A 20,740-nucleotide genomic window follows, 5' to 3' on the forward strand; every position below is an offset into this window, starting at 1 on the left:
ACAAAGCACTGTCCATGTACTACAGTTTGATGACTGGTGTGGGAAACATTGCACAGAGAAGCATGTGACCTATTAGGTTTTTTACCCCCCCCCCCCCCCTTCCCCCATTTGCTTTGTTTTGACTTCATTTGAAATTTTTGTTGGCAAGCACATTTCACATTATAGCTTACCCAAATATCCAGTATTTTCTGGCTGACAAATGTTTAGTCTGAAAATACTGCTTGTGTTGGATCAAACTGTTGTTGAATATATTTTGAGACTTGGTTGGACTTGCATCAGTTTGCAAATTCAGATTCATGAAGGAACTACATATGGGAAAACATGCTTTTTATTGATTTATTTTTTCTATTTTATTCATGCATTTTCTCCCAATTTCTCCCAATTTAGTGTAGTCAATTTGTGTTCCGCTGCTGGGGGATTCCTGATTGCAGTTGATGTGGGTATATTGCTGCTCATGCCTCCTTCAATCTGCGTGCAGCCCTTTGCAGAACCCTTTCCCACCTATGCATTCTGCACAGGTACCTCTCTATCTGCCAATCAGGGTCCTTACAAAGTGTTTGAAGACCCCACCCACATAGTCCGGGCAGCCTGCCCTAGCAGAACCGTGTCTGCTGCAGGCACTGCCAGTTATGGCCGCTAGATGGCGCCCAGCCAAGCGGTGGCAACGGCGAGTTTCAAACCAAGGAGTTCAGAATCTCGGCGCTGGTGTGCTAGCGGAATATCCCACTGCGCCACCTGGGTGCAGAAACATGCTTTTTAGAGGGTATACTACTTGATGAATGTTAAATAGTTAAAGAGTTTACTAATTTTAAAATTGTGCTGTTTGCCCGTTAGGAATCTGAGGCCATGGGGATCATAAAAGGACTGCTGTTACTTTTTATTACTGCGTCATGTTTTTCAGTCACTGGAGCAGAGACAGTTGGTATGTACTTCCACATACAGTTCAAGTCAAAAGTTTACTTACATTTATTACATTTCTGCAACTGTTCTGTTCTGACAGAATTATTGAAACATAGTTCTTTAGCTAAAATGTACAAGTTTTGTAATACAATGTTATTTTGCCTAAATAATCTAAAATCTTTGAAAAGCAAATAATATTATAATTTTTATAGAATAATAATAAGAAGAATGCCTTTATTTGTCATTTATACATATACAGGTGTACAGTACAACGAAATTCTCTCTTCGCATATCCCAGCTTGTTTTTTGGAAGTTGGGGTCAGAGTGCAGGGTCAGCCATTGTATGGCACCCCTGGAGCAGATTGGGTTAAGGGCCTTGCTCAAGGGCCCAACAGTGGCTGCATGGTAGAGCTGGGATTCGAACTCTCAACCTTTTAGTTGATAACCCAAAGCTCTACCCACTAGGCTTTTTGTAAATAGCAATAAATAGCAAGTAATATTTATTTTTATTTTATATTCTAAATTATGATAAGTATATACATTTTTAATGCATTTTAAATGTAAAGTTCCTTGTTATGCTGCAAAAAATATTTATTATTTATTATTATTGAAATTATTTAAGGGGCTGAACACAGTTTTAGGATTTATGTTGCACTAACTTGTTTTTCTCTTTATATTTTCAGGGTGCAATGCTAGTTTGGCAGACATTGTGTTCTTTGTGGATAGCTCTAGTGACATTGGTGATGCCAACTTCCAGATGGTGAAACAGTTCCTGCATAAATTCATAACGGGATTCAACGTTAATTCTAATAAGGTCAAAGTAGGACTAGCACAGTTTAGTAATAATTCTCACAAAGAGCTCCTATTAGGACAGTATGCAAGCAAAACCGACCTGCTAGGAAAGGTGGACAAGCTTACCTTCCTAAAGCGAGACACTAAACCAGCAAAAAGTCTCCCCTTAATTTTACGTAATCACTTCACTCAAGCAGGTGGCAGTCGGGTCAGTGAGAAGGTGCCTCAGATTGCTGTCGTGGTCACAAATGAAGGTACCTCTTTTGACATGTTGGACGTGGAGAATGCAACCAATGAGCTCCAGGGTATGGGGGTGTTAATCTTCACCATTGGAGTTGGTGCAGTGAACATTACACAGCTGCAATCTATTGCCAACCAACCATATCATCGTTTTTTGCTGACCTATACTGACTACCAAGAGCTGGTAAAAGCAACTGACAGTCTAGTATACAGAGTGTGTACTTATCTGGAGGCCCAGCTGCAAGGTAAAACCATAATAATTGTTAGGAATATACAGTACAGTCAGCTCCAGAAGTTTAACAATCAGTATAACTGGGGTTTTAAAAAAATGCACACACACACACACACACATATACTGTATACACTGCTCACAAAAATTAGGGGATATTTCAAAATGAATATAAAGCGATAAAAATAGAAGGACTGGCCTGCACGTTCTCCAGACCTGAATCCCATTGTACATGTTTGGGATGCACTGGGAAGACGTCTGGCAAACCGTCCAATGCCTTCCACAACACTTCTTGAGCTGGAAATTGCCCTGGAGCAAGAGTGGCAGAGGATCGAGAACTGCTGGACAATCTGATCCTGTACATGCCCCATCGCTGTCAGTGTGTTTTGGCAGTCTTGGGTGACCATATGCCCTACTGAACAGTCAATGTGTGGCACTCTCGTCCAGTTTGACATGCTTCTGTTCACCCCACCAATATTTCACTTGCTACTCAATCACGATAACTGAGTTTGCATCTCATTTGCATAATCGAACAACTTTCTTTGACTTATCGTTTGCTTTTCTGATGTTCTTGTTTAATTAAAAAAATCTAATGCTTCTTTTTTTATTGCTTCATATTCATTTAGAAATATCCCCTAATTTTTGTGAGCAGTATATATATATACTGATCAGCCATAACATTAAAACCACCTCCTGGTTTCTACACTCTGTCCACTGTCCACTTTATCAGCTCCACTTACCATATAGAAGCACTTTGTAGTTCTACAATTATTGACTGCAGTCCATCTGTTATTCTACATACTACACACTGATCAGACATTACATTATGACCACCTTTCTAATATTGTGTTGGTCCCCCTTTTGCTGCCCCATACACAACTAACTGCGATGCACTGTGTATTCTGACACCTTTCTATGAGAACCAACATTAACTTCTTCAGCAATTTAAGCTACAGTTGCTTGTCTGTTGGATCGGACCACACGGGCAAGCCTTCACTCAGCAGGTACATCAATGAGCCTTGGCCGCCCATGACCCTGTCGCCGGTTTACTGTTCCTTCCTTGGATTACTTTTGATAGATACAGACCGGGAACACCCCACAAGAGCTGCAGTTTGCTCTGACCCAGTTGTCTAGCCATCACAATTTGGCCTTTTGACTGGAATTTTTCCTGCTTCTTACACATCAACTTTGAGGATAAAATGTTCACTTGCTGCCTAATATATCCCACCCACTAACAGGTGCCGTGATGAAGAAATAATCAGTGTTATAATGGTCATAATGTTATGCCTGGTCGGTGTATAGAGTCTGCTGTGGTGCGTTACTGCTAATGAGTGCTGTTACTATTGAAGATTGACTCTTACAACATTTCAGTCTGCACTTTCTGTTGTAGGAGAAAGTCTCACTGACCACAATGACATTTACAAAATCTGGAGTTGACTGTACATTCATAATAATTTTCTAATATAATAATGCATCTGCAGTCTGCTGAACAGTTTTTTATTTTTATTTTACAGCTCTGGCGCCAAAGGTTTCTGATGTGTTTGTGCTGGTGGACAGCAATGTTAATCAGACACAGGAATTAACACAGTTCCTTACGCACTTGACCACTAAATTTAAAGTGGGTTTCTCATCAAACCGAATTGCCTTGGCACAGTTTGGAGAAGACGTTTCTATGGAAATTCGTTTTGATGCTTACAAAACTGAAACAGAAGCACTGACACATATTGAACAATTTCGGCTTCGAGGCACTGGGCAACGGAAACTTGGGAAGGCAATGGATTATGTACGTCAATACCTAACCCAATCTGCAGTGAGTCGCCGAAGTTCCCAGAGCTACAAGCAGTACCTGGTAGTAGTGGGAACAGGAAAATCAGATGACAAGACATTTAGGGCAATTCGAGATTTAAAGAGAGAAAAAGTGACCATTGTCAATGTTGACTTAAGCAAAAAAGCAGAGGGGATGGATTTTGAATTCAGAGAAACACTGTTGTCTGCACCTCAGGTACCTAAAGTTTATCCTACGTCTTTGGCCAGACCTTTTGGACCTGGTGCACCATATTTTCCTGATCCGCCAAAAATCTTTGACCAAGGAGAAACCCTCTACCCTTCATCACGTAATGCTGTACAATTGGTAGAAGATGTGGAGGCTGTTGTTTTGTCTGAGGATGTGATTAATGTCATTGGGGGTAAGTTTACTTTTTTACTTTGGAAACATTACAGCAATGACATTGTGTGACACTGTTATACAAATATGCTTTAAAGGAACTACACTATGTGGTCAAAAGGTGATTGTTCACATTAACATAAGTGCATGTGTTTTAGCCACACCCATTACTAACAGGTACATTGATTCTACACTAGAAATTATATGTTTTTTTTACTTTGTGGTGACAGTTTACTGTGCTTCTGATCACAAGCAAGGACCTTAAAGTGGAGGTAGTTAAGTAACAAAATAGTGTGAAAAAGTGTTTTTTGCCATATAGTGTTTGTCTAAAACATTTTGCATGCATGTAGTAATTCATTATTTACATGCTTTTATCACTGTTTGGGTGAACAGGATTTGGTTTAGGAAAGAAAAGTATAAACAAAAAATGTAGTCTTCATGCATCTAATGTTTTGTATTAATTTAATGACTTGTTATCTCTGTTTTACAGACTGCAGGTTGTCTCCTCTGGCTGATGTAGTGTTCATTGTGGATGTGTCAGAGAGTGCTCCAGCTTTACGTGATTTTCTCTATAACGTAATTGCTGGTTTTGAGATTGGGTCTGACAAGGTTCAAGTGGGATTGGTGTTGTATAGTGACACACCAACAGCTGAAATATACTTAAACACATTTACTAACAAGCAGGAAGTCCTAAATCACATTAAACTGATGCCTTTCTTGGCTGGAAATCCCTACACTGGCAGGGCCCTTAAGTTTGCAAGAGAGAAGGTTTTTACCAAAGAAAAAGGCAGTCGACGTGACAGAGGAGTTAGGCAAATTGCTGTGGTCATCACAATGCAACAGTCCCTGGATGTTGTCACGACTGAGGCTTATGAGCTACAGGCCTCTGGAGTCGAGGTCTATGCCATTGGAAATAATGATTTACAGCTGAAACAAATCGTGTCTTTTCCTGAGACGCAGCATATGTTCATTATGGAAGACTTTAATAATCTATTTAAAATGGAGGACATTCTGAGAACTACTTTGTGTAGTTCTGTTGTCCATTCAACTGCTGTCAGATCAAGTGGATTTAACTTAAAACAAGGTAAGAAAATGTAGTACATTGTTAGGCCTGTGTAGTCCTACTGGGAAACTGCATTTGCAAATTCACACAATTCAACCAGTCGTTTAAATATTTGTCAAGCAAAAGGTTTTGTCCAACTACATTATTTTCTCTCTAAATGTTTCGTGTTAGCTGGATTTGCTTTTGCAATTCTTTAAAGGGAAGAACTGTCATTACTACTATTTTACTGGTCCACTTACTGTATATTAGAAATTTTACACTTGTGGCTGATGGGTAGTCCAATAATTTAACAAGATTCTAAACCAGCCTTTTTCATGTTTTAAAACAGCCCTACCATCTAATGCCAAGTTTACACTACATGACTTTCAAGTTGTTCAGATCGCTGTACAGTTCACACTACACAACTGGATCTCTTGCACTTGGGAGTCTTATAAGTTGTGTATTTCACACTACATCGGTGATAGGGAATTACACACTACACAATCTGTCATCAGGAGGAATCACAGGCAAGTCTATCTGGTCTCCCAAACTACGTTTTGTCACAAAAACACACGCAGGAAGTGATGAGGGGTTTAATGATACCACAGCCAAAAATGCACGTCCACAGTAAGCGAGCGATTAAAGTTGTTTGTGTGCTGATGTGCAGCATAAAATGAAGGAGAAAAAATAAATGAATATAAGTGAATTGCGCTGTAGTTTACACTTCTTCTCCGGGTTTACCCTCACCCCGTATCTTGCGTTCTCATTGGCTGTAGATCAACATAACATTCATTGCCAGTCGCTCGACTGATCCAGATATTTTACATGCTAGATATTTTTCTTCAGTCGGCGAGCTGCTCGGATCGAGTCGTTGAACAGTTCACACATACAGTGTATCACAAAAGTGAGTACACCCCTCACATTTCTGCAGATATTTAAGTATATCTTTTCATGGGACAACACTGACAAAATGACACTTTGACACAATTAAAAGTAGTCTGTGTGCAGCTTATATAAGAGTGTAAATTTATTCTTCCCTCAAAATAACTCAATATACAGCCATTAATGTCTAAACCACCGGCAACAAAAGTGAGTACACCCCTAAGAGACTACACCCCTAAATGTCCAAATTGAGCACTGCTTGTCATTTTTCCTCCAAAATGTCATGTGATTTGTTAGTGTTACTAGGTCTCAGGTGTGCATAGGGAGCAGGTGTGTTCAATTTCATAGTACAGCTCTCACACTCTCTCATACTGGTCACTGAAAGTTCCAACATGGCACCTCATGGCAAAGAACTCTCTGAGGATCTTAAAAGACGAATTGTTGCACTACATGAAGATGGCCAAGGCTACAAGAAGATTGCCAACACCCTGAAACTGAGCTGCAGCACAGTGGCCAAGATCATCCAGCGTTTTAAAAGAGCAGGGTCCACTCAGAACAGACCTCGCGTTGGTCGTCCAAAGAAGCTGAGTGCACGTGCTCAGCGTCACATCCAACTGCTGTCTTTGAAAGATAGGCGCAGGAGTGCTGTCAGCATTGCTGCAGAGATTGAAAAGGTGGGGGGTCAGCCTGGCAGTGCTCAGACCATACGCCGCACACTACATCAAATTGGTCTGCATGGCTGTCACCCCAGAAGAAAGCCTTTTCTGAAGTCTCTACACAAGAAAGCCCGCAAACAGTTTGCTGAAGACATGTCAACAAAGGACATGGATTACTGGAAGCATGTCCTATGGTCTGATGAGACCAAGATTAATTTGTTTGGTTCAGACGGTCTCAAGCATGAGTGGCGGCAATCAGGTGAGGAGTACAAAGATAAGTGTGTCATGCCTACAGTCAAGCATGGTGGTGGGAATGCCATGGTCTGGGGCTGCATGAGTGCAGCAGGTGTTGGGGAGTTACATTTCATTGAGGGACACATGAACTCCAATATGTACTGTGAAATACTGAAGCAGAGCATGATCCCCTCCCTCCGGAAACTGGGTCGCAGGGCAGTGTTCCAGCATGATAATGACCCCAAACACACCTCTAAGACGACCACTGCTTTATTGAAGAGGCTGAGGGTAAAGGTGATGGACTGGCCAAGCATGTCTCCAGACCTAAACCCAATAGAACATCTTTGGGGCATCCTCAAGCGGAAGGTGGAGGAGCGCAAAGTCTCGAATATCCGCCAGCTCCGTGATGTCGTCATGGAGGAGTGGAAAAGCATTCCAGTGGCAACCTGTGAAGCTCTGGTAAACTCCATGCCCAGGAGAGTTAAGGCAGTTCTGGGAAATAATGGTGGCCACACAAAATATTGACACTTCAGGAACTTTTACTAAGGGGTGTACTCACTTTTGTTGCTGGTGGTTTAGACATTAATGGCTGTATATTGAGTTATTTTGAGGGAAGAATACATTTACACTGTTATATAAGCTGCACACAGACTACTTTTCATTGTGTCAAAGTGTCATTTTGTCAGTGTTGTCCCATGAAAAGATATACTTAAATATCTGCAGAAATGTGAGGGGTGTACTCACTTTTGTGATACACTGTAGCAATCAAGAGCCAAGTTTCGATCCCTGAGTGAACCCAGAGTTGCTCCTGAGCTGCCACATCTAGCAGCAAACAGTCGGCGAGCGAAAATCAGGGCAAAAATCTTGTTGAGATACACTATTGCAGTCAATCCATAAATAATGCCGGGAAAAGATCACGCTTTCCAAAGAATATAACAAGAAAGGACAAAACAATTCCTGAACAATAAACTGAAGGACAAAAGGACAAAACAATAAACTGAAGGGGAAATGTCTTGTATATTATATTTCTTTTTGGAAATTTCTTTGGGATTTGAAGTAAATCCCAATTTTCACCTTCAAGCATTAAAAACTCTCACTTTACTTTATTTGACTACTTTTTTTAGCTTAATTTTTTTTACTGTGTTTAATTAGCAGTTTGTCACTACAAATGGATGATTTATCAGAAAGCACTTCGTAGATGCAGTCACATTTTGATTAACTATAAAAATTCCTTTTTACAAGCTATGTTTTATTTAATGGTAGTGGACAGATTAACATGCCTTAGTGAAAGGTGTTAATTGAACTTGTCTATATACATGAGCCTACTGATGTATAATGAATAGGGAGATAAAGTCCCTTGCACTCAGAGAGCAGTGCCAGTCAGCTCCTTAAAAAGACTGGTCTATGGCATTGTTAGGATTAAGCCTACAACCTTCAGATAATATGGAGCGATAATAGGGAGCTTAATTTAAACAATTTACTGTTTAAATTAAGCTCTTTATTTCACAATAATGGCAAATGAAGTCCACAAGATTTTGGTAGGAATACCTGATAAATTAGAATAGGTTATTAAAGTTAAACTTATTCATGTCTGATGGTTTTTTTTTTTTTTTTACATTTGTTCCCTTTTAACATCGTTTTAATAATGGTCTAATTTCAGGATGTACACAGACTGAGAAAGCGGACATCTATTTCCTCCTTGGTTTTTCCTCGAGTAACAACAATAAGTTTCTGGAGGTCAAAGATTTCATCAAGAAATTTATGCAAATGTTTGCTATTGGACCAAAGCGGGTTCGTGTGGGTGTAGTGCAGTATTCAGATATACCCAAACTGGAGTTTGATCTGGCAGAGTCTACCGTCATAACTTCCCTTGAAAAAACTGTGGACAGCATTAGACTGAAATATGGAACTGCAAATATAGGCAAAGCCCTGCATTTCATGAGCAAGCAGTTTGACGACGCTGACAAGACACGCGACAGCGACACTCAAAAAATTCTAATTCTTCTCACTGATGGAGAGTCTCAAGATGAGGTGAAAGAGCCAGCAGGAGAGCTGAGAGCGAAGGGGGTCACCATTTATACGATTGGAATGGACAATGCAAATGACAAGCAGCTCCTGAAAATTACAGATGACCCGGGAAAGACGTTCTTTGTTACAAATTTGGATAAACTACAACCTATCAAGAATGAAATTGCAACTGATGTGTGCTCCGATCATGGTAAGAATGTCTAATGTGTTAAGTGGTAACATCAACATTACAAACATTTTTTATTAAATTGTATTACTCTAAAAGAGCAATAAACAAGGTTCTATGATGCTTCAGGGCTCTGGTTGCTTCTAAAGCTCTAAACCAATTTCTACAAAAATGTGGTGTTGTGTTTATACTGGCCCAAGTGTTGTAGTGTGGCAGCCATGGCAATGGTGGCCAATACAGACTTCACATACACACACACACTCAGCAGTGCAGAGTTTATTTTATAGTTAGTGTAAAATAGACAATACATATTCAGAAAATAATCTTATAACATCATATATTGAGGGCTGTATATCTATTTTTAGCACAAAACAATTTTTTTCCAATCATGTAATATACACTGATCAGCCATAACATTAAAACCACCTCCTAGTTTCTACACTCACTGTCTATTTTATCAGCTCCACTTACCATATAGAAGCACTTTGTAGTTCTACAATTACTGACTGTAGTCCATCTGTTTCTCTACATACCTTTTTAGCCCGCTTTCACTCTGTTCTTCAATGGTCAGGACCCCCACAGGACCACTACAGAGCAGGTATTATTTAGTTGGTGGATCATTCTCAGCACTGCAGTGACACTGACATGGTGGTGGTGTGTTAGTGTGTGTTGTGCTGGTATGAGTGGATCAGACACAGCAGCGATGTTGGAGTTTTTAAATACCGTGTCCACTCACTGTCCACTCTGTTAGACACTCCTACCTAGTTGGTCCACCTTGTAGATGTAAAGTCGGAGACGATCGCTCATCTATTGCTGCTGTTTGAGTTGGTCATCTTCTAGACCTTTATCAGTGGTCACAGGGCACTGCCTACGGGGCGCTGATGGCTGGATATTTTTGGTTTGTGGACTATTCTCAGTCCAGCAGTAACAGTGAGGTGTTTAAAACTCCACCAGCATTGCTGTGTCTTATTTACTCATACCAGCACAACACACACTAACACACCACCACCATGTCAGTGTCACTGCAGTGCTGAGAATGATCCACCACCCAAGTAATACCTGCTCTGTAGTGGTCCTGGGAGAGTCCTGATCATTGAAGAACAGCATGAAAGGGGGATAACAAAGCATGCAGAGAAACATATGGACTACATCCAGTAATTGTAGAACGACAAATGTGTGTAGAAACAAGGAGGTGGTTTTAATGTTATGGCTATCTGCACATTTTTTGTGATGTAATGGAAAAATAATTATTTAATTATCATTTACCTCAATTTAGTTGATTGAGATTTATTTCTCTACAGAGAAAGGCTCTCATTACAAAGCCAGTTGTAGTAAAAAAGAGTGAGAGAGGGCCCAAAAGGAGGCAATTGGGTATTCATAGACAAAGAGAGAACATGTTTAAGAGGGAGTGAAGTCTGTGAGATACAGTCAGTCTCCCTGTGAGACTGGCCAGTAAATCTGTAAGATAACTGAATAGTAAAAAGATGGTCTGTCACCACATCTGTTTAACATGCCAGTTCAGTCATACACAACTCGCTGACAAAGTTCAGGCTCCCTGTACATTCCTCTCTCACACAAACATACGTACATGCGTTTAAGCAAATATCTAAGTGATCTAAGCAGTGAGTATATCTGATATCAGCACTTAACTAAACAGTTATAAATCAGTATTTTTTTTCCCCCTCACACAAGTGACATAGAACCGAACAAAAATAACAATAAAAGACAAAACAGCAAAACATTTAGAAAAATTGACTTATAACCATGTGAAGTGGATTCAAAACGTATTCAGACCCCTTGACATTTCCCAGACTCCAGTTTCCCCGACCATTTACTCCTACTCATGCAGAAAACATGTTTTAAGAAATGTTTGAAAATTAAATCAGTTAAATGCTTATTATGAAATGTTTCCAAATAGTATTACTTGAATATTCTATATTCTCCTGATTCTATATTTTCTATGATTTCCTCCTTATGTTGCTGGGTTTACTGTTCTTAATGGCAACATCACATATAAAAGTGTACTAGGGTGTAATGCCCAGCTAGGGCATGGCATCATGTCCAGTGTGTATTTCGATTTCATACCCAGTCTTCCCAGAGTAGGAGCTGAATCCAGTGTGACCATAATTAGGATGAATCCATTAATGAAGATAAATGCACTTGTAAAGATAGGTCTAAGGTGTAAATAGCACCTTTATTAATATTAGTACTAGTATTAGTATTTATGTTGCCACACAAAATTAAATCAAATAAATTCTTATTATGGAAGGTTTCAAAATAGTATTACTTGAATATTCTATATTTTAAGTACCTTTTGTATCTTTCCTAACTTTTTGTTACCTGCATCAGATTGAAAATTTGTTTATATTTACAAATCAGAATCAAGTTGTTCAGCTAAAACATTAAGTCATTTCTTTGTACTTTTGTGAGTTAAATAAAGGTTCAAGAAAAAAACAATTCTTAGCCTTTAACAACATGTCCCAACCTTTCTAAAAATTGGCTTTGTAGTTTGTAGTTGTCTGATAGTCAACATTGCTTATTACTCACTCACTCATTCACTCACTTTCTTAACCGCTTATCCAATTAGGGTCGCGGGGTGGGGGTGAGGGGGCTTATGCTGAAATATATCCCAGCTTTTCAATGGGCGCAAGGCACACAGTAACACCCTGGACGGATCGCCAGTCCATCACAGGGCAGACACACATACACACACACATACCCTTTCACCTATATGGCAATTCAGTGTCTCCAATTAACCTGACTGCATGTTTTTGGACTCTGGGAGGAAACTGCTTTTTTTTTCTGTTAAAGTTGAAATCAATTTCAGTATCTGTTTTCAACTGAATATGGTTGAGTGTACCAATCTGTACATGCGTATAGGCCAAGAAGTGCAGTATATGGAAGACCAGTATAAACTAAAGATCTTTTAGAAATGTATAAAATATATCTTAAATACTCAGTGTATCAATGTTGCTCGCCAAGCATAACCCCACATTTCTTTTTTTTTTCTTCGTTTAGCCTGCAAGAACATACTGGCAGATATAATCTTTTTGATGGATGGCTCAGATACCATTTCCAGTGACAATTTTAAGAAGATCAAGGAATTCATGAATTCTATGGTGTTCAAATCTAGAATGTGCAATGAAAGCGTACAATTTGGAGTTATTCAGTACAGTTCACACCCACAAATTGAATTTCCCCTCAACAAGTTTAAACAGAGGAGTGAGATTGTTGAAGCAATTGATAATATTCAGCAGTTGCAAGAAGAGATTTCGACTGGGCTTGCTCTTCAGTATGCCATCAATTACTTTGATTCATCAGAAGGAGCTCGTCTCGGAGCTAAAAAGGTCCTCATTGTGATCACAAATGGCATGTCGAATGATGATGTTGCTCAGCCTTCAAAAGCTCTGAGGGATAAGGGGATTACCATTTATTCTGTAGGAATCGGAGAAGTCGACAGCACACAGCTGAGGGAGATCAGTGGGAGTCAAGATAATACTTTTTTGTCTATAAATTATGATGAATTACAATTCTTACAGAAAAAACTATCACTCAAGGTCTACAGCTCTGCTCAAGGTAAGTCATGCTTTAATACATTATGTTTGTTATGTTCTTTATGTTTAATTTCCCAGTGGCAAAGCAGATGATATTGTTAAACCATACATTATTACAAACTAATGTTGGATCCTCACACCCTGTTACCTTCTGTGTGGATTTTGGATTGTGGATTTAATCTGAGTGCTCTGATTTCCTACTTATGTTGCTGGGTTTACTGTGCTTAATTACAACATCACGTATAAAAGTGTATTAGGGTGTAATGCCCAGCTAGGGCATGGCATCATGTCCAGTGTGTATTTCGATCTCATACCCAGTCTTCCCAGATTAGGAGCTGAATCCAGCATGACCATAATTAGGAAAAAATCTATTCATGAAGATCATTGCAATTGTAAAGATAGATCTAAGGTGTAAATAGCACCTTTACTAATATTTGTACTAGTATTAGTACTTATGTTGCCTTTTAAATAGGTAAAAAGCCAGCGTTAAATTAAAAGTATTTAATGTATTTGGTCAAACTAAGTTTAATTTTAAGCTAGCATTGATCTATCAGAGGGACTAAAACTAATCTGTGCTTAACTGAAGTAAACTTTTTGTAGAACATTATTCCAGAACTTAGAATTAAGTCTTAACATGTACATTATATGTAGTTATTTATGGTGGCATCCAAAAACAAGCACAAAACAATCAGTCATTCTGTATATATAATATTTTATAAAATCTAATAAAATAATGGCAGAAGAGAACAATTGGTAGATATGTTACCTCTCAAACTCCACATAATATCTACATAAATGTGTCACTTTTAGATGGCTGAGCTAATGATTTAAAACTAACCATCTCTAATTTTGACTCTTTAAATAAGTAAATGTTTTTGTAGGTTGGGGTTGGTGGTATGTGGGTTGAGGTGTTAATATTAACTAGAAAAAGTAAAGATAGATTTAAGAAATCAAATCAAATATCAAATGTCTGTACTATAGACATGTGTTACAAGTTTCTAATAAAAAAACAATAAAACATAATCAAACACAAGCACTATACACCTATCAGCCATAACATTAAAACCACCTCCTTGTTTCTAAACTCACTGTCCATTTTATCAGCTCCACTTACCATACAGAAGCACTTTGAAGTTCTACAATTACTGATTGTAGTTCATGTGTTTTTCTTCATACCTTTTTTAGCCTGCTTTCATCCTGTTCTTCAATGGTCAGGACCAAAAACATCAGGGTTTTGGGAGGGTCTTAATCTAAAGCACAAGAATACAGCTCGGACATTGTAGTCCACCATGCACTTACCCATTTACTTACAGGGAGAGTTACAACAATTGGCTGTTGTTCACAGGGTGGGACAAACAAAACCATGGTTCCTCATAACTGGTGCAATTACAACCTCTGCTGGCTAATTGATGGCACCTGCCCAGAGTCGAGGAATAATGCTGATCAGCGTGTGGCTCTCCGTGCACAAGGCTGATCCGCATAAGAACTCGCCTCATGCAGGTGAAAAGAGGAATTCGGTACTGCACACGTGTCGGAGGGGGTGTGTGTCAGTTGCGAAGCTCCTCAGTCAGCAGTGGAGGGTTGTATCGGAAAAGGTGAAGCGTAATGCAGTCAGGGTAATTGGATACGACTAGATTAGGTGAGAAAATTGGAGAAAAAGAAAAAAGATAGTTTGCAGTTGGAAGGAAACCAAAGCACCTGAAATATCCAAAACAGCTCTCAGAGACTACAGGCACACCCTGCACAGTTGGAGGGGTCATTTGTATGCTTAGCAATCCAAAAGTAAAATAAATATATTTTTAAAAACAATCTACATTTGATTATGACATGGGAAGCTTAGTTAAAAATATTTGTACAGTTATCTTTTTAGATGTTTTTAGATGTTTTACAACATGTGTTAATGTAATAATAATGGTAATAATGGTTTTCTTTTTTTCAGATTGTCAGAAGATACAATCGGCAGATATTGTCTTTTTAGTGGATGGTTCCACAAGCATAGTTGAGCAAGACTTTAAGAAGGTAAAGTCTTTTATGAACGCATTAGTGGATAGCACAAACGTTGGACCATCTGCTGTCTGCTTTTGTACAATTCTTTACTCTGATATAGAAGAGACTAAAGCTAATTTCACACTTAATCAGTACAAAAGCAAAGGAGAGGTTATGACAGCTATAAGTCAATTGGACCAACCAACAGGCGACACATATACAGCTGAGGCAATACTATACTCATTGGAATACTTTGGTCAAGCCAAAGGTGGAAGACGTGCAAATGGTGTTCCACAGATTCTGATAGTGATTACAGATGGTGAGGCCACAAATCCGTACGGTTTACCCAAAGCTGCCGAGGAGATTCATAAACTTGGTGTTACTGTTTATGGCATTGGAGTCGGCAAGGCAAAACAAGACGAGCTTCTAACCATCACCAGAGACATCAACAAGGTTTACAATGTGACTAATTATTCAGCTTTGGAGGCTCTGCTGAAAACTTTTTCCAAAGTGATTTGCACAGAATCAAAACCAGGTAAATATATAGCATTTGCAGAATGTCAGTAAAACAAGCTTATATGAGAGTTAATAATTAGAATGAAACAATTTCACTCCAACAAAACACAGGAATGTGGGATTTGAAGATAAATGGTCACATGCTGGTTTAATTAAACTGTAATTAAGCACAAGTTAAATAAAAATATTTTTTTGGTCCCTAAAAACAAAAATATTTTTTTGTCATCTCACATTTTATTTCATGAGCTTATTTGACATCCCATGTCAAAAACAAATGGTGTAAAAGGTGATATATTTGTAATTAAAATGTTTGGGTATCCTGAAAGTGAAATGCCATGCACTATAAAAATACAGTCAAATGTTCAAACATCACAGTCAAATGCATTAAAATGGTACTTAACAAATACAAATACTTAGCCAGTGCGTGCTAATACACTAGCCAGTGCATACAGGGCACTAACATTAGAAAAAAAGGACTTAACCCCATACACATGCATACATGGCTTTAAAACTAGCTTTAAATTAGCTTTTTGATTGTTTTTTTTCCATAAAAACATTACATATTACATATCCCTAATATCAATCTGATTTTGCTGTTTTTCAGAATGTACAGATGGTAAAGCTGATTTGGTCATTTTGATGGATGGCTCTGAAAACATCAAAGAGGCCTCATGGAAGACCATGGAAAATTTCATGCTGAACCTTGTGAGCAATCTTCGCATCAGAAAAGATCTCTACCAAATTGGTGTAGCCCAGTTCGGTTATACATACAAAAAAGAGTTTTATTTGAAACACAATGAAACGGATGTGAAGACAGCAATTAAAGCCATCACGAAGATAAAAGAGGAGTCACGCAGTGAAGGGACTCAGGTTCGCATTGGAAATGCTCTCACTCAAGTACAAGAGTTCTTTCAAGTCAGTAAAGGAAGCCGAGCTGGAGTTTCAAAAATGCTGCTGCTTATTACGGCTTCACAATCAGCCGACAGTGTCACTGCAGCAGCTAAAAATTTAAGGGCCATGGGAATTCAGATATCTGTCATTGGAATTGGGGATGTCTTAATTTCTGAGATCAATGACATTTCCCGGGAACCTAGAAGGACTTTTACTTATGGTTTCAACAGCCTGGCATTAAATCAAACAACCCAGGTGGTGATCAAAAGCCTTTGCACTCAATACCCAGCCGAGATGAAAGGTAATGGCTCTTTATATTTCATTAATTATTTCGTTCATATACTTGTAAACACCTTGTTTTAGGAAACATAACACTGAAAGATGCTTTATCTAAATTTTTATGATTTTAAGTTTTAGATGCATATTTATTAGAAATGTTTCATTACAAGAAATTAAAGAACATAGAAGTTTAAAGTTATTTCCTCTATTTTTGCTTGTAGCACTAAGTAATTTCAGATTCTCATAAATGTTTTCACATACTTATTTATTAAAGGAAAAAAAATTAAAACCTATAAACTTTATAATGTCTCACTTTTGAATCTATAAGGCCACAGATCGATATTCCAAAAGGCTTATGGCCTAGTGGTGTTTTCCCCAGTGCCATAATATTGCTTTTTTACCCTAAAAAGCAAATCTGAATCAGAAAAAGTTGGGACAAATAATGCAAACAAAAAAAATGATGCAAATAAAAAGTATGCATTAATGAGGGGTGACTTTTATTTTATTGCAGACAGTATGAACCCAATACATTTCATGTTTTGTCTGGTCAACTTCATTTCATTTGTTGTTTTTTTCATTTATTTAATTTGTTTCATTTGTTAATATGCATCCATATTGTGTGGTGGAAAAACCTGTAATAAAATAGCTCAGAGACTGGATTATGAGTAGAAGACTTGATGAGTAGAAGAGTAGATTCTTGTCTGCGGAGAACGATTGCACTGACAAAGTCTCAGATAGAGACTTGGTGAATGTGATAAGACGGAAAGAAAATAATCACCCTTTATACTCCCATCAGTGACCTTGTAGGGCAGTGGAAGATAACATAATTAATAGGGATGTCCCGATCACGTTTTTTGTTCCCGATCCTTATCCCAATCATTAATTTTGATCCCAATCCGATACCGAGTCTCAAACCGATACTTATATTTTCTAGATATTGTCTAGATAAGATCTAGATAATACTGTTCACACAGTGCACACTTCAAGTACATTACAGTTATTCAAATTAATCCAGTGTATATGTTTAACAACTGAATAGCTCTGCAGTGCTGTAAGAAAAAAAAATGCCTGCATAGTGCAGCATTGTAGTAGTAAAACTGGAACACTCAAAATGGTTTGATGGACGTTTCTACGCGAAGTGAGTGTGTTTTGACCCTTTGGGTCTTCCATAGTGCATGGAATAGCGTGCTTGGCTAACGCGATGACTCTAGCTGTCCGCTATTTGGTACCATAACAGAAGAAGTTAATAAAGTGTTATGCTCTCGACAATTTGTGAATATACCGTGTATTTATTTCTTTATTAAGCAAGTGCATCACTACGACGCTCGGTTACATAACTAAGCCAAACAGAGTTCTTGATACTGAGATGTCGTTCAGTCTTGTAACACGTAAACTCGTAAAAGCTATATGGTATGGTCCTGAAGTTTTCATACTCGGATTAAAAGTTATTATTTTGTAAACCGGTGTGATCCTTTTCTCACACACCATATAAACAGTAAAATTCTACAGTAATGAACGCAGCTCTGCTACTACCGCCTCGTGAAACGCTCGCATTGCAGACATTACACTTCACTGTTGGACTTGTTTCACTTTGCAATTTAAAGTATTTCCACACATGTGGACATGTTGACGTAAAACAAAGGATTGGCTTAGGATCGGCATTAGTAAGGCCGATACCGATCATTTAAAAAATGCCTTAATCGGCCCCGATTCCGATCTTTGAGATCGGATTGGGACATCCCTAATAATTAATAGAGATTTCTTAGCTAGAACATAGGAACTGGTCTAAACCAGCTAGTTTTGGAGGTCATATAATGCCACTTCACATTCCATTGTAGCAGTATTCTAGGAATATTGGAATACAGGTCTTTGCTATATAACGCTTATAAATCTGACGTTAAACATTACACATTAAGACAACATGATGTAACATGATGTTCATTATATGGGTTTGATAACTGAGTTAATAGCAATCAGTTAACACTCAGTTTGCTTTTTTCACAGATTGCACTGTTGACATTGCTGTTGGATTCGATATCACCAGGATAAGTTCGCAGTTGATCTTTGGTAGCCAGTATAAGCTTCAGGAATACCTGCGTGACATTATGCAAAAAATCTCCAAACTGCCCAATCTGTGCTGCAGGACTGAACGGCTAACAGAACATCAGAACAACATTGGCTTCCGTGTGGTTGCTAGTGATGGAACGTTATTATATGACACTAACTTTGAGACCATTAGTGATGATATAATGAACAAAATTATGAACCTGCGGATTACTCAGGCTCTGGCCTTTAACTCGCAGCTCCTGCAATCTTTTATGAACAAGTTAAAAGCTTCCAACGCTGGAGTGAAGGTGAGTAAGCCTGTAAATGTACATGTGAACCTGAGTACTCTACAGACTGTTTTATAGTTAAAGTCAAAATTTTCACACAGGTGCCAATAAATGTAGAATACTTACACAAAAGCAATAAACTCAGTCCTTTTATCTAAAGAAATGATTTTTTTATTTAATTTTTGTGATACAAGCACACATTGAAGGAAGACACACAAAGTTTAAAATAAAAATAGATTGTTCTAAAACTTTTATCTGGTGGTGTAACTATAGAATCAACTATAGCAACTATAGAAACTGTCCAATGGAAAGTTCCAGTAATGTCTTCCAAACTATAGACGGTTAAGTTTGTTGAGTGATCTTAAGTTTGTTTTAACTGCAACGGCTTTCATCTGACAATCCTCCATAACTACTTCTGGTTATGTATGTGGCGTCATAATGTAGTTAGACAAGACATAACTAATGATTTAAATATTCCAACTGTAATCATTCAAGTTTCTCTGGCCCCTCTAAACATCCTCATCACTGTGTGTGGTCATTATAGATGGTTTCTCTTCCAGGCAGATTCTTAACATCTTGAGTTGTTTTAAACTTTTTATTGGGTATTTTAACTGGGCATTTTAACTGTTTAGCTGATCTCTTGTAGCTGTTTCCAGATGTATGCAACTTACCAACCTTTTATAGCACTTGTGTTATCTGGTCTCTTATAATGATTGATGAGAATGTGAATTAGGCCCGTGTGCCGCCCCATATTTATATCACAGTGGAACAGTAAGTCCTGGCTGACTTTTCCTAATCACTTAGATAAATTCTAAAAAATGATGTCAATGAAAATATACTAATAATAATAACAATGGGCTAATAATTGTGACACACAAACTTGTATATCAATTTGCTCATGCTTGGGACCATCAATGAAAGCACACTGACGATGGCTTGGCTATTCAGTCACCCCTATCACTCAGACATGTTTAATCATATCAAGCCGCTATGTCATATACTAGCATGATTTACAGCTGCGCCACCAAAGCAGGTTTTCCTTGGGGTAATATTTGTGGAAGAGACTGTACATGTCCACCTTCACACATTGGACAGACTAGCAGTGTTTGTGTTTGAAAATGTAAAAGAAGTCAGTGGTATTATTACATTTTTCTTAATTTTGATCAATAATCAACTGCTCTGGTTAACATACGTAGGTTGTAATCATCTTCACTGATGGCCTGAATGCGCATACAGGGGAGCTCAAGCGTGCTTCAGATGATCTAAAGGAAAGTGGTAAGGAAACCAAATTCAACATTTTTTTTCATAAAGTACACTACTAAAACTAATTATGTCTTCTGGATCCAAAAGGGCTCATCTTAGTGACCCCCAAAAATCTTTTAATGGGTGTTTCTGTAAAGAACCATTTTGTTTGATTCTGTTTTGTTATCAGATCAGTTTAGCTATACTCTACACTAGCATTATTTGTACAGCATAGCATTAACTAGTTTGGTAATTAAATCCTGATTTGTATGATTGCAACCATAATTAAAAAAACAGTAAAGGTATCTGCTCGAAAGACTTGATAAAAGTATATACAATGCCAATTATGTTTCCTTTATGTACAAATTATACCATTTTATAATTATTTGTGTGAATAAATTATATTTACAACTATAAATTAAATTAATGCAAATTTTTATAAATAGTAATTATAGCTTAGTAACTTTTTACTGCTTCTTTATTATTTTATAAATCACAGTATTTAAAATTAATTTAAATAAAACTTAAAACTTAAAACTTGGTAAGCTTATACCAAGTGATGGTTCTTCTAATGTGCCAAAAAAATTGTGTGTAAAAAAAAGAAAT

The 20,740-nt window shown here is 37.9% G+C and overlaps 1 protein-coding gene across 1 annotated transcript in view; it reads left to right on the top strand.

Moving 5' to 3' along the window:
* Positions 1 to 20,740, top strand: part of col6a4a (collagen, type VI, alpha 4a) — a 67,441-nt gene that overhangs the window by 16,064 nt on the left and 30,637 nt on the right. Inside the window, exons 2-11 of the mRNA XM_062992299.1 lie at positions 835 to 922; positions 1,584 to 2,177; positions 3,676 to 4,347; positions 4,816 to 5,409; positions 8,800 to 9,357; positions 12,352 to 12,909; positions 14,827 to 15,408; positions 15,994 to 16,581; positions 18,564 to 18,913; positions 20,089 to 20,167. Of these exons, the coding sequence (XP_062848369.1) occupies positions 847 to 922; positions 1,584 to 2,177; positions 3,676 to 4,347; positions 4,816 to 5,409; positions 8,800 to 9,357; positions 12,352 to 12,909; positions 14,827 to 15,408; positions 15,994 to 16,581; positions 18,564 to 18,913; positions 20,089 to 20,167 (4,651 nt within the window). The 5' untranslated portion in view covers positions 835 to 846. The remainder of the gene's footprint in view (positions 1 to 834; positions 923 to 1,583; positions 2,178 to 3,675; positions 4,348 to 4,815; positions 5,410 to 8,799; positions 9,358 to 12,351; positions 12,910 to 14,826; positions 15,409 to 15,993; positions 16,582 to 18,563; positions 18,914 to 20,088; positions 20,168 to 20,740) is intronic.

The sequence above is a fragment of the Trichomycterus rosablanca genome, chromosome 3 (assembly GCF_030014385.1).
Source record: "Trichomycterus rosablanca isolate fTriRos1 chromosome 3, fTriRos1.hap1, whole genome shotgun sequence".
NCBI lineage: Eukaryota > Metazoa > Chordata > Actinopteri > Siluriformes > Trichomycteridae > Trichomycterus > Trichomycterus rosablanca.